Source organism: Manis pentadactyla, chromosome 14 (assembly GCF_030020395.1).
Source record: "Manis pentadactyla isolate mManPen7 chromosome 14, mManPen7.hap1, whole genome shotgun sequence".
NCBI classification, from domain to species: domain Eukaryota; kingdom Metazoa; phylum Chordata; class Mammalia; order Pholidota; family Manidae; genus Manis; species Manis pentadactyla.
Window position 1 is genome coordinate 60,026,110 of NC_080032.1, and position 13,417 is coordinate 60,039,526.

At 36.4% G+C, this 13,417-nt stretch overlaps 1 protein-coding gene across 3 annotated transcripts in view; it reads left to right on the plus strand.

The window, feature by feature from the left end:
- The window catches only part of KDM5A (lysine demethylase 5A), a 144,512-nt gene that overhangs the window by 27,078 nt on the left and 104,017 nt on the right, over positions 1-13,417 (plus strand). For all 3 annotated transcript variants that reach the window (XR_008993890.1, XM_036907765.2, XM_036907775.2), the window contains exons 7-10: positions 73-164; positions 740-898; positions 1,992-2,111; positions 2,816-2,974. Coding sequence is in view for 2 of the 3 variants with exons in the window: in XM_036907765.2 (XP_036763660.2) it covers positions 73-164; positions 740-898; positions 1,992-2,111; positions 2,816-2,974 (530 nt within the window). In the remaining variant the exon portion in view is untranslated. The remainder of the gene's footprint in view (positions 1-72; positions 165-739; positions 899-1,991; positions 2,112-2,815; positions 2,975-13,417) is intronic.

The window sequence follows — 13,417 nt, forward strand, 5'->3', positions numbered from 1 at the left end:
TAAATAGTGTCTGGTCCATAGTAAGCTCTCAACGTTAGTTTTTACTATTATGATATAACTTTTTATTTCAAGATGAGGTCTCCCGAAGACGAAAAGTTACCAACAGGTCAGACGCATTTAACATGCAAATGAGACAACGGAAAGGAACTCTCTCTGTTAACTTTGTAAGTGTTCTGAGATGTGTCAGAAGGGAAAGGGTTGTTTTTTTTTTAATCTTGCTGTATCTTAGTATGCCTTTTAGTGAGTTCATTTGATTACAAGACTTGGTGGTGAATCTACAGTTCCAGCTTTGGTTTATGTAATGTTAACCTTGCCTTGTCCCATATACATAGATTGTTTTCCTAAGTTATCTACCTCGTAAGTAACTAAGTGAGACGATGAATATGAATCTGTAAATCCTTGCACTGCTCATTATTCATTCTTTACCAAAGAATATTTGTACTTAGGAAGGATAATGTGGTATATTTTATTTATAGAAACTGACTTTCAAGTGCCCTAGATTTGTAGTCTTTCTTTATTCTAATAACTTGATATGCTTTTATTAACTGGCTCATAGAAGCTCTGAGGAAATTAGCAAGTTTTATAAAAAGCTATTTATGTACAATTGTTTAAAATAAAAATGATTTAAGTTATATTTGCTTTTTAGTGTACATACTTTGTTTCATTTAAGGAGTTCTGCCAAACATTTAACATAACTTATTACAGAAAGTAGACTTTTGTTTTATTTGTTTTCTAACAGGTTGATCTCTATGTTTGTATGTTTTGTGGTCGGGGAAATAATGAAGATAAATTGCTTCTATGTGATGGATGTGATGACAGCTATCATACATTTTGTTTGATTCCTCCACTACCTGATGTCCCCAAAGGAGACTGGAGGTGTCCTAAATGTGTTGCTGAGGTACAAGCCTAGCCTTTATGGATCCTTTTTTTAACTAACAACAGTAACGCACACATATACTCGTATAGTAAACATTCCCAAAAGCTTCTTTGTTCTTCAAATGTTAAAGATCATATTGAATGGAATGTAACAATTGTATTGTGGCAGCTTGCCTTTTAAGGGGTGTTTTTTGGACAAGTTGGTTAGGTATTTCTGTTTATTTCTGGGGATGAGTGAGACTTTTGGTTGGAATATTCATATTCCTGGAAAACAATACAAATGAAGAAAGACTGTAGGCTGTTTTTCCCTTTTTAATTGAAAAGAAGTAAAAATCAGACATGAAGCTTTCCAACTTAGGATTTGTGCATTGAGTTTTTATGCTGCCAAATAAACCGATGGTATCAGCTTGTTTAAATTTTGACTTGACTGTATGTACTAAATTATTATTGAAGGATTATAATGATGTCATTGTTATGAAATGCCTACCCTGTTTATTTTTTTTAACAATGTGATAGGACATTAAAAAGAAGGGGTTGGCTGGGTGTATCTAGATAGATATATTCAAAGGTCTTATGGCCTTTGAATTATTATTTATTCTAAAGGTTAGATGATTCAGAAGCACTTCTACTCCAAGTATTTTTGTTAAGATATTGGTCATGGTGATTGATAGAAAAAAAACTTGTTCTTTTAGCTAGATATCTTAGCACTCCAGTGGATATCCCTTACTTTTCCTTCCTCCATGAACTCTTTCTCCACAGCGAAGAATGATAGGTGTCCTGGGCTAGATTCCAAGTCAGTGGTCTTCCAGGTCACTTCCAAACACTTCCAAGTCAGTGTTTGTCTTGGTACCAGGCCTCAGTGCCTACTCCAGAGTCTAAAGCTTTGGAAAGTCATACTAGCACCTTCCTATTGAAAGGCTGTGAAAATGCAGTTGATGTTCTAGAACATTATTTCCTGGTTCCATATTGCAAGTAATCCGTGCTTATTCTGCTGTTTAGGTTTGGATTTGCTTCACCTAGGGAAATTATCAAAGAAGTCAGTACCTGAGAGCCTTAGGACTTTTGTTCAGTACAGTTTCAGTGAGTTAATATTAGATCTGTTTTTTCTTCCTAAGGAATGTAATAAACCTCGAGAAGCCTTTGGATTTGAACAAGCTGTACGGGAGTATACACTTCAGAGCTTTGGAGAGATGGCAGATAATTTTAAGTCTGATTATTTCAATATGCCAGTCCATGTGAGTATGTGTCCTTTAGGTCAGTTTGGGGAAGCATGAGGAGTTATCTTGAGTCCAAAGCCTTTAGCGTACTTTTTACTTTCATTAGTTTATAGAAAATAAGACAGCATGAAGAGATAATACAACACTAAATGTAATGATTGGGGCTCCGACATGTGTTTCTTTTATTTTACTCTCTAATGTGACAGTGTACACTTCTCTGTTGAGGAATCTGCTTTGATCCTCAAATTGTTTGTTAGCCCTCTCTGAATAATCCTTTTCAGAAAAGCTTGAGTATGTAGTAGTTGTTGCTTTGTTTAGTTAATTCTAATAAGAGGTTTGCTTATTTTCCTCAGGGATCTTGGTTTTTTAAATATTCTTACTAAAAAAAATTTGCCAAAGCAACTAAAATTCAGCCTTGATTTTTGTATTTCCCTTTTCCTCTTTGGTGGTCTCTGGGTCATGGTTTATCCTTCTTAGTTGGGAGGCAGTTTGCAGAAAAAGGCAGTTCAAGTTCATTATGTTTTTTTCTGAACATCTGAGTTGCCTTTAGCTTTTCTTTATACTCAGTGGAAAAAGCTAGGACCCCAGTCTTTTCAGCTTTGGGAAATGAGAAGGTTTTCTATTTTCTCATGGGTTTGTGTTCATTTGCTCTGTGTATTATGTTTTAGTGGGGTATTGTTATAGTGCGTTGGTAACCTATAATCTTTGTGTTCCCTGCGTAGATGGTTCCCACAGAACTAGTAGAAAAGGAATTCTGGCGGCTGGTGAGCAGCATTGAAGAAGACGTTATTGTAGAGTATGGAGCTGATATCTCCTCAAAAGACTTCGGAAGTGGATTTCCTGTAAAGGATGGTCGTAGAAAGATGCTCCCAGAAGAAGAGGTACAGAGCAGATAGTAGTATCCAGATTTCTGCTTACCCCCAAGCTGACTTGACCTTTGTATAGTAGAAAACCACCTTCTCTAATTTATTTAAAATATTAAGTATGTAGGATTTGGACAATATAAATCTTCAGTTTTAAAGACATTCAGAATACCTTTAAAAAGTATTTACCATTGTATTTTAAAACCACTTTAATTTAAAAGTTTAACACCAGTTGAAAAACTTTACCTAGCTCTTTCTCTTTGAAAGTCTAGATGATGATACAAGTTTTTTTTAAAAGTTGCATTTCACTGATATGTCCAGAATTAAGTTTCCTTCAACACCTGAGCAGTTTTAAAATATGCATTTAAACTGTAACATACAGTGAAGTTGTGTCACATAGGAGATGACTTCTGTGTATAAAGCTGAATTAAGATGATCAGTTCTTTTTCTCTTTACTTTGGTCCTTGTCACATTGTTCCCTCTACAATTGTCAGTGATTAAGAGTTTTATCTCTCATTTAAAGAGTTATGTATGGTTAAAAAAAAAAGAGGTTACATAGTGCAGAAGAATGTAAAATTAAAATTATAGTCACTCCTGCTCTCTCAAGATTACTATTTGCATGATACATCTTTTTCTGTTCCTTTATTTTGAAGCTGTTTGTATCTTAGAATCGAGTGTCTCTCTTATAGGCAACATATGATTGGATCTTGCTTTTTTATTTAGTCTTATGGTTGGGTTGCCTTTTGATTGCAGTGTTTAGTCCGTGTGCATTAATGTAATTATTGATATGGTTGCTTTATGCCTGCCATTTTGCTGTTTTCTATATCTCATGTCTTTTGTCACTCTGTATCTCTTTTTTGGCCTTCCTTGGTGTTAAACAGATATTGTTCATATTACCATTTTAATTCCTCTGGATTTTTTTTGGGGGGTCTATATATTTTTGAGTTACTTAGTGGTTCTAAAAGTTACATATCTTTGTTTCTTTTAAAAAATAGCCTTGTTGGCAGTGTACATCCTTAACTTAGCACAGTCTACTTCTTGTTAATAGTGATTTAATTCTGGTAAATATAGCAACTTTGAAATAGTGTCTCTTCATTTCCTTTTCTCTCTTTTGTATATCTACATATTGTGTAAGTACAGTAATGGCAGTAATAATTATTGATTTAAACTGTCTTGTGCATATAACGTTTTAATTTAAGAGAAGAAAGTACACATAGACTTTCTTTTACCATTTTTTTTAATCGTTCCTGGTGCTTTCATTCATTCCTGTGGATCCAAGTTACCATTGGTGTCATTTTCTTATTTGTTATGCTGGTCTGTTAGCAATGAATTCTTTCAGTCTTTGCTTATCTGGGAACGTCTTTATTTAGCTTTTCAGTTTTGCAAGAGTGAATGTTCTCCAAAGTTATTTTTCTGCCTTTAGTTGATTTCTAGCGCCTTGAAAGGGTTGATAGTTTGGTCCAGATTTGTCTTTGTTTTTTGTGGAGGGGAATCACCCAATTTTCACATTATCACCAATGGGAGCCCTTTATAATTAAATGTCTCCCTCCTATGTCCAGTCTGACAAAGCAAGACCATATTTCATCCTTTAGTTTATCCTTCCAGATGTCATGTATCTATACAATCAGCTATGATACATCATGCATACAGAATTACATGTTCTTTTTTATCTACTAACACAGCTCTATACCTGACACTTTTTGTTCCTTCATGCCCTGTCCAGTCCACCATTAATTCTTACAGCATTATCTACCCAGTTGATTCATGGTTCCATATCTTTGTTATGCCAACCATCCATTCAGAAATATCCGAGTGCTTAATATATGCTGAATGAAGTTTTCATTTTGTTTTCTTTATGATCAAAGATTGTAAGTGCCTTTTTTTATTATTATTAAGGTATCACTGATATACAATCTTATGAAGGTTTCACATGAGCAACATTGTGGTTACTATTCACCCATATTATCAAGTCCCCCCTGCCACACACCCCATTGCATTCACTGTCCATCAGTGTAGTAAGAGGCTATAGATTCACTACTTATCTTCTCTGTGCTATACTGCCTTCCCTGTGATCGCCCTACATTTTGTGTGCTAATCATAATACCCCTTAATCCCCCTTTCCCTCCCTCATCAACCACCTTCTCTACCTGCTTCCCTTTGGTAACTGCTAGTTCCTTCTAGGTGTCTGTGAGTCTGCTGCTCTTTTGTTACTTCAGCTTTGCTTTGTTGTTATACTCCACAAAGGAGTGAAATCATGTGGGACTTGTCTTTCTCTGCCTGGCTTATTTCACTGAGCATAATACCCTCTAGCTCTATCTATGTTGTTGCAAGTGGTAGGATTCGTTTTCTTCTTATGGCTGAATAATACTCCATTGTGTATATGTACCGCATCTTTATCCATTCATCTACTGATGGACACTTAGGTTGCTTCCATTCTGGGCTACTGTAAATAGTGCTGCAATAAACATAGGGGTGCATATGTCTTTGAATCTGAGAAGTTGTTTTCTTTGGGTGAATTCTTGGGTCAAATAGTATTTCTGTTTTTAATTTTTTGAGGAACCTCTATATTGCTTTCCACAACGGTTGAACTAATTTACATTCCCACCAGCAGTGTAGGAGGGTTCCCCTTTCTCCAAGTCCTCGCCAGATTTGTTGTTGTTTGTCTTTGGGATGTTGGCCATCCTAACTGGTGTGAGGTGGTATCTCATTGTGGTTTTAATTTGCATTACCCTGATGATTAGCGATGTGGAGCATCTGTTGGCCATCTGTATTTCTTTGAAGAAGTGTCTGTTCAGATCCTCCATGCACTTTTAATCAGTTTATTTGCTTTTTGGGTGTTAAGGCATGTGAGTTCTTTATATATTTTGGATGTTAACCCCTTATCTGACATGTCATTTATGAATATATTCTCCCATACTGTAGGATGCGTTTTTGTTTTACTGATGGCGTCCTTTGCTGTACAGAAGCTTTTTGGTTTGATGTAGTCCCATTTGTTCATTTTTGTTTTTGTTTCCCTTTCCTGAGGAGAAGTGTTGAGGAGAAATTTGCTCATGCTTTTATTCAAGAGATGTTTGCCTATATTTTCTTCCTTGAGTTTTATGGTTTCATGACTTACATTCAGGTCTTTGAGCATTTCGAGTTTACTTTGGTGTATGGAGTTAGACAGTAATCCAATTTCATTCTCTTACATGTACCTGTCCAGTTTTCCTGACAACATTTGTTGAAGAGGCTGTCCTTTCTCCATTGTATATCTATGGCTCCTTTATCATATATTAATTGGCCATATATGTGTGGGTGTTCTCTATTCTATTCCATTGATCTATGGATCTGTTCTTGTGCCAGTACCAAATTATCTTGATTACTGTGGCTTCGTAGTAGAGCTTGAAGTTGGGGAGTGTAATCCTTCCAGCTTTATTCTTCCTTCCCAGGACTGCTTTGGCTCTTTGGGGTCTTTTGTGGTTCCATATGAATTTTAGAACTATTTGTTCCAGTTCAGTTGAAGAATGCTCTTGGTATTTTGATAGGGATTACATTGAATCTGTAGATTGCTTTAGGCAGGATGGCCATTTTGGCATTATTCATTTTTCTTACCCATGAGCATAGGATGTATTTCCATTTATTGGTGTTCTCTTTGATTTCTCTCAAGATTGCCTTGTAGTTTTCAGGGTATAGTTCTTCAGTTCCTTGGTTAGGTTTATTCCTAGGTATTTTATTCTTTTTGATGCAATTGTGAATGAATTGTTTTCCTGGTTTCTTTTTCTGCTAGTACATCGTTAGTATATAGGAATGCCAAATATTTCTGTGTATTAATTTTGTATCCAGCACCTTTGCTGAATTCAGATATTAGTTCTAGTAGTTTGGGGATGGATTCATTAGGGTTTTCTATTTACAATATCATGTCATATATAAACAGTGATAGTTTAACTTGTTCCTTGCTGATCCAGATGCCTTTTATTTCAGTGTGTTGTCTGATTGCCATGGCTAGAACCTCCAGTACTATGTTGAATAAAAGTGGGGAGAGTGTGCCTTCCTTGTCTTGTTCCCAATCTTAAAGGAAAATTTTTCAGCTTTTCACTGATAGGTATGATGTTGGTATGGGTTTGTCATATATGGCCTTTATTCTGTTGAGGTACTTGCCCTCTTAACCCATTTTTGTTGAGAGTTTTTTATCATGAATGGATGTTGAATTTTGTCAAATGCTTTTTCATCATCTATGGAGATGATCATGTGGTTTTTGTCCTTCTTTTTGTTGATGTGGGGATCATAATGATGATGCATTTTCTAATATTGCACTATCCTTGCATCCCTGGAATAAATCCTACCTGATCATGATGCATGATCTTTTTGATGTATTTTTTAATTCGGTTTGCTAAGATTTTGTTGAGTATTTTTGCATCTATGTTCATCTGGGATATTGGTCTGTAATTTTCTTTTTTTGTAGTGTCTTTGCCTGGTTTTGGTATTAGCATGATGCTGGCCTCATATAATGAGTTTGGAAGTATTCCCTCCTCTTCTGCTTTTGGAAAACTTTAAGAGAGAATGGGTATTAGGTCTTCACTAAATGTTTGATGAAATTCAGCGGTGAAGCCATCTGGACCAGGGATTATGTTCTTAGGTAGTTTTTTGATTACCAATTGAGTTTCGTTGCTGGTAATTGGTCTATTCAGATTTTCTGTTTCTTTCTGGGTCAGCCTTGGGAGGTTGTATTTTTCTTAGAAAGTTGTTCATTTCTTCTAGGTTATCCTAGCATATAATTGTTCATAGTATTCTCTAATAATTCTTTGTATTTCTGTGGTGTCCATAGTGATTTTTCCGTTCTCATTTCTGATTCTGTTTATGTGTGTAGACTCTCTTTTTTTCTTGATAATTCTGGCTAGGGGTTTATCTATTTTGTTTATTTTCTCAAAGAACCAGATGTTGATTTCATTAATTTTTTCTATTGTTTTATTCTTCTCAGTTTTATTTATTTCTGCTTTGCTCTTTATTATGTCCCTCCTTCTGCTGACTTTGAGCCTCATTTGTTCTTGTTTTTCCAGGTTCAGTAATTATGAATTTAAACTATTCATTTGGGATTGTTCTTCCTTCTTTAAATAGGCCTGGATTGCTATATACTTTCCTCTTAGAACTGCCTTCGCTGTGTCCCATAGAAGTTGCGAAATTGAGCTGTTGTTTTCATTTGTTTCCATATATTGCTTGATCTCTGTTTTAAGTTGGTCATTGATCCATTGATTATTTAGGAGCATGTTGTTAAGCCTCCATGTGTTTGTGAGCATTTTTGTTTTCTTTCTACAATTTATTTCTAGTTTTATACCTTTGTGATCTGAGAAGTTGGTTGGTACAATTTCACTCTTTTTGAATTTGCTGAGGCTTGTTTTGTGGACTAGTATGTGGTTTATTCTGGAAAATGTTCCATGGGCACTTGAGAAGAATGTGTATCCTGCTGCATTTGGGTGGAGTGTTCTGTAGATTTCTGTTAGGTCCATCTGTTCTGATGTGTTGTACAGTGCCTCTTCTTATTTTGTGTCTGGTTGATCTGTCCTTTGTAGTGAGTGGTATGTTGAAGTCTCCTAAAATGAATGCATTGCTTTCAATTTCCCCCTTTTATTCTGTTAGTATTTGTTTCTCATATGTAGGTGCTTCTGTGTTGGGTGCATATTTATGATAGTTATATCCTCTTGTTGGACTGACCCCTTAATCATTATGTAATGTCCTTGTCTGTCTCTTGTTGCTTTCTTTGTTCTGAAGTGCATTTTGTCTGATACAAGCACTGCAACTACTGCTTTTTTATCCCCATTAGTTGCATGAAATATCCTTTTCTATCCCTTCACTTTTAGTCTGTGTATGTCTTTGGGTTTAAAGTGAGTCTCTTATAGGCAGCATATAGATGGGTCTTGTTTTTTTATCCATTCTGTTACTCTGTGTCTTACAATTGGTGCATTCATTCAGTCCATTTACATTTAGGTTGATAATCAATAGAAACATACTTATTGCCATTGCAGGCTTGTGATTCATGGTTACCAAATGTTCAAGGACCATTTTTTTACTAACAGTCTAACTTACCCACTTAGTATACTATTGGCATAATCTTAAGGTTGGTTTTCTTTTTTCCTCCTTTTTCTTCCTCCTCCATTCTTTATATACTAGGTATCATATACTGTACTCTTTGTCTATCCCTTGACTGACTTCAGGGATAGTTGATTTAATTTTGCATTTGCTTAGTAAGTAATTGGCCTACTTCCTTAACTGTTGTTTTATTTTCTCTGGTGATAGCTATTTAGCCTTAGAAACACTTCCATCTACAGTAGTCCCTCTGAAATACACTGTAGAGACGGTTTGTGGGAGGTAAATTATCTCAACTTCTGCTTATCTGAAAATAGTTTAATCTCTCCTTCCATTTTAAATGATAATCTTCCTGGGTAGAGTATTCTTGGTTTGAGGCCCTTCTGTTTCATTGCATTAAATATATCATGCCACTCCCTTCTGGTCTGTAAGGTTTCTATTGAGAAGTCTGATGATAGCCTAATAGGTTTTCCTTTGTATGTGATCTCTGGCTGCTTTTAATAGTCTATCCTTATCCTTGATCTTTGCCATTTTAATTATATATCTTGGTGTTGTCTTTCTTAGGTCCCTTGTGTTGGGAGATCTGTTCACTTCCCTGCCCTGTGAAACTATCTCCTTCCCCAGATTTGGGAAGTTTTCAGCAATTATTTTCTCAGAGACTTTCTATCATTTTTTCTGTTTTCTTCTTCTGATATCCTTATAATGCAAATATTGTTCTGTTTGGATTGGTTGCAGAGTTGACTTATTGTTCTTTCATTTCTAAAGATCCTTTTTTCTCTCTTGGCCTCAGCTTCTTTGTGTTCCTGTTCTCTAATTTTCTATTCCATTTACCATGTCCTCTATCCCTTCTAATCTGCTTTTACATCCCTCCATTGTATGTTTCATTTCAGATACTGTATTTTTCAAGAAGATTGGTGATTTCAGTTTCACTTGGCCCTCTTTCTTGTGTTTGAGGGATTTTGATTTGCACAAAGTTCTTTTGCCATTTCATATTTAAAATGAATAATATGAATAATAACTGTTTAGGCGGCACCCTCTAATGCCCAGAAGCTCTACTCTCTGGATCTGTCCAGCACCGTGAGTTATAGCGGGGTTGCAGGCAAGCGGCACAGGTGCCTGCCAGGAGGAAAGAGCTCTGTCCTGCTCCCTGCCCGCCTCCACTGTCAGGGCCAGTGGGCCGAGTGGGCAGGGACAACTTTCTGCATTAAGTCCTTTTAGCTATTGTAGGTGTAGCTGCCCTCTGGCTGGCTTGGTTCAATGTTGGGAGCTGCAGGTTTTTGAACTAGTGCTGTCCCAGGATGAATGACCGGCATGCTGCGTATCACAGTGGGGGGCCTTTGTGCTGTGTTGCAAGTCAGGGGTGTCCTGAAAGTTCCCAACCTGGTGGGCTGAGTTTGTCAGATGATTTGTCCACCTGTCCTTTCTCCTGAGCAGCAATCTCTGTGTAATCCTTGCCCCTTTAGCAACCGTCTCACAGTTGGGAAGTCTTTCAAAGTGCCTGTCTTTCTTTTGTTCTGCATAAGCCCGCTGTGGGTACCTGTTCTCCACATGCCACTGGAATCTGTCTCCGAGTATTCTGCCTGTCTTTTCTTTCCAACCTTCAATCTCCGGAGCACCATGTAATGTGGGTTCGTGCTCCCAGAGCAGATCTCCAGTGTTTAGCAGTCCTGGGCTTCCACTCCATCCCTACTGTGTTTCTAGCTTGCGTTCGGGGAGGGCTTAGGTTCCCCTGGATTGTGGCTTTACTACTTTATCCTTTTCCGTGACTTCTCTTTTCAGCATATGTAGGCCATCTGTTGTATTCTTTCTTCTGATCGCTGTCTCAGGATTAGTTGTATTTGCTGTATTTTCATGTTATAAGTGTTTTCCAGAGGAGGTTTCTGCCTCACATCTCACGCCTCCATCTTTTTCCCCTCTCCAAAGGATGTAAGTGTCTTTTGGCTTTCTTCTTATTTTAGTCTTCTTACTGTTTTTTTCCTCCAGTGATTGTAGAGCACAGGTTAGCATATTCAGATTAGGATAATACTGATTAGAGAGTAGACATTGGACTTTACCAAAGGAGAAATGATTGCAGTGGATGGAGAACCTAGATTATTTATGGATTTTTTTTCTATGCTGGAATGAATATGTGTTCAGTATCACTGAATTAAACCTGCTTTTGTATAAACCATACCATTCCATTGGCAAATGGTAGGCAGTTACCTGATTATTAGGAAAAGACCTCACTTTAAATCGCCTTTCTTTTTCTGAATTTGATTCCATTATGAGTTTTCAAGTTGTTCTTGAACAGATATTTATATCTTCGAATCTTAGAGGTAACGTCACTTACCTCTAAGGCATTTTTAAAGATTGTTTTAAGTGTGAACCCTGAGTAAGTAATATAATGTAAATGCTCAATTATTGAATTTTACATGAATATCCATTTATTTCTACCTTTTCTCTATTCATCTTCTAAGAATGTGGAGAAATGCAGGCTTTATGTTCATGAAGAAGTGGGTCATGTTTATGTCCAAGAGATTTTTGCCTATGTTTTTTTCTGAGTTTTATGGTTTCATGACTTATATTCAGGTCTTTGATCCATTTCAAATTTACTTTTGTGTATGGGTTAGACAATGATCCAGTTTCATTCTCTTACATGTAGCTGTCCAGTTTTGCCAACACCAACTGTTGAAGAGGCTGTCATTTCCCCATTGTATGTCCATGGCTCCTTTATCATATATTAATTGACCATATATGTTTGGGTTAATGTCTGGAGTCTCTATTCTGTTCCACTGGTCTGTGGCTCTGTTCTTGTGCCAGTACCAAATTGTCTTGATTACTGTGGCTTTGTAGTAGAGCTTGAAGTTGGGGAGCGAGATCCCCCCTACTTTATACTTCCTTCTCAGGATTGGAAATGCAGGCTTTAAAGACACCAACCATAGTATGAAGAGACAGGTGATACAACCTTTTTTTGCTAGACTGGATCATGGATTTGCTATTTATTTTCTGAGCAATAATATTTTATTCAGGATTCTGTTTTTGTGTAACAAAATGGAATAAGAGAATGCATTTATCACAGAAAGATTTTAAGGCCTATTAGACAATGTGTATAAAACCTTCAGACTCCATATATGTTTGTTACTCCTCTTTGAAAGCTACTTTGTTAGAATAGTAGATAACTACTAGCTTTTCACCAGAGCTTATACATTTATATTGAACTTGTGTATGATTTACATCTGATAGCACATTTCTCTGGTATCATAATTTAGTGGAAAAGTGCTTTTCAAAGTTATATTGGCTTTATGAATACAATATGCTCTACAAACAGGGCTTCTGATAAATAAAGATAGGCATAGAATGTGGTGTCTTGGAAACTTTTTACTTCTGTCCTTGCTCTGTATTAAATCATTGACTAAATCGTGTTAATTTGTTTTTCATTATTTTTTAGAGGATTGGACTCTTCATTCCTACTTCTGTCTTCCTTGCCTAGGTCCTATCACATCATATTGGGATGATTCCATCTCACATAATGACCACTCATGTTGGAGGTCCCCAAGATCATCTCTAGGCTCAGTGGTATTCTAGGACTCATGGCTTTGATTTATTGCAGTGAGAAGATACTAAGCAAAATTAGCAAAGCGAAAAGATGAATGGTTGAAGTCCAGAGAAAACAAGGTGCAGGCTTCCAAGAATCCTCTCCCAGCAGAGTCTCATAGTATGCACTTAGTTACTCCAGTATTGAATTGTCAGCATATGAGAGGTGTGGCCTGTTACGAAAGTGCATTAGACTCAGTACCCATGGTTGCTATTGGGGGCTGATGACATAGGTACTCTGTGCCTAACATAACCAAAATTCCAGTCTCTCAAAAGAAAAGTCAAGTATGTATAAACCACATTGTGCAGCATTTTAGGCACTTGAGCCACCCTATATCAGTGTAGGGACTTGTTTAACATGCTGGTTTTCTGATGCCAAGACTTTTTTTAAGCAGGTCTTTTGAAGGATAGCAGTTTTTAGGCCTACTATGTTGTTTTTTGCTTGCTTTTCTCTATAGTCTTGCTCATATACATTGTTTCACTTAAATTTTTAAGATTGATGGATCTTTGGGAGTTCATTATGTAGATCTGTCCACTTTTATTTGTTTGAAATTTTCCATAATCAAATATTTAAAGATATATAGGGTACTACATTTGTCATATTGTTTTATTTTTCAAAATTTGTTTTATTTCCCCTTTTGAATATAGGATAAAATCTAAGCTTCTCAGTTTCAAACTTAAGAGTAAAGATCCAATCTTCTTTTCTAGTCTTATTTCCTTATTTGACTATGACTGTTCCACTTTTCCCCTTTACCAGCCAGACCTGTCTATCATTAACTCTTCAAATATTTCTATTCTTCCAAGCTCTACTCAGGTTCTTTGTTTTCC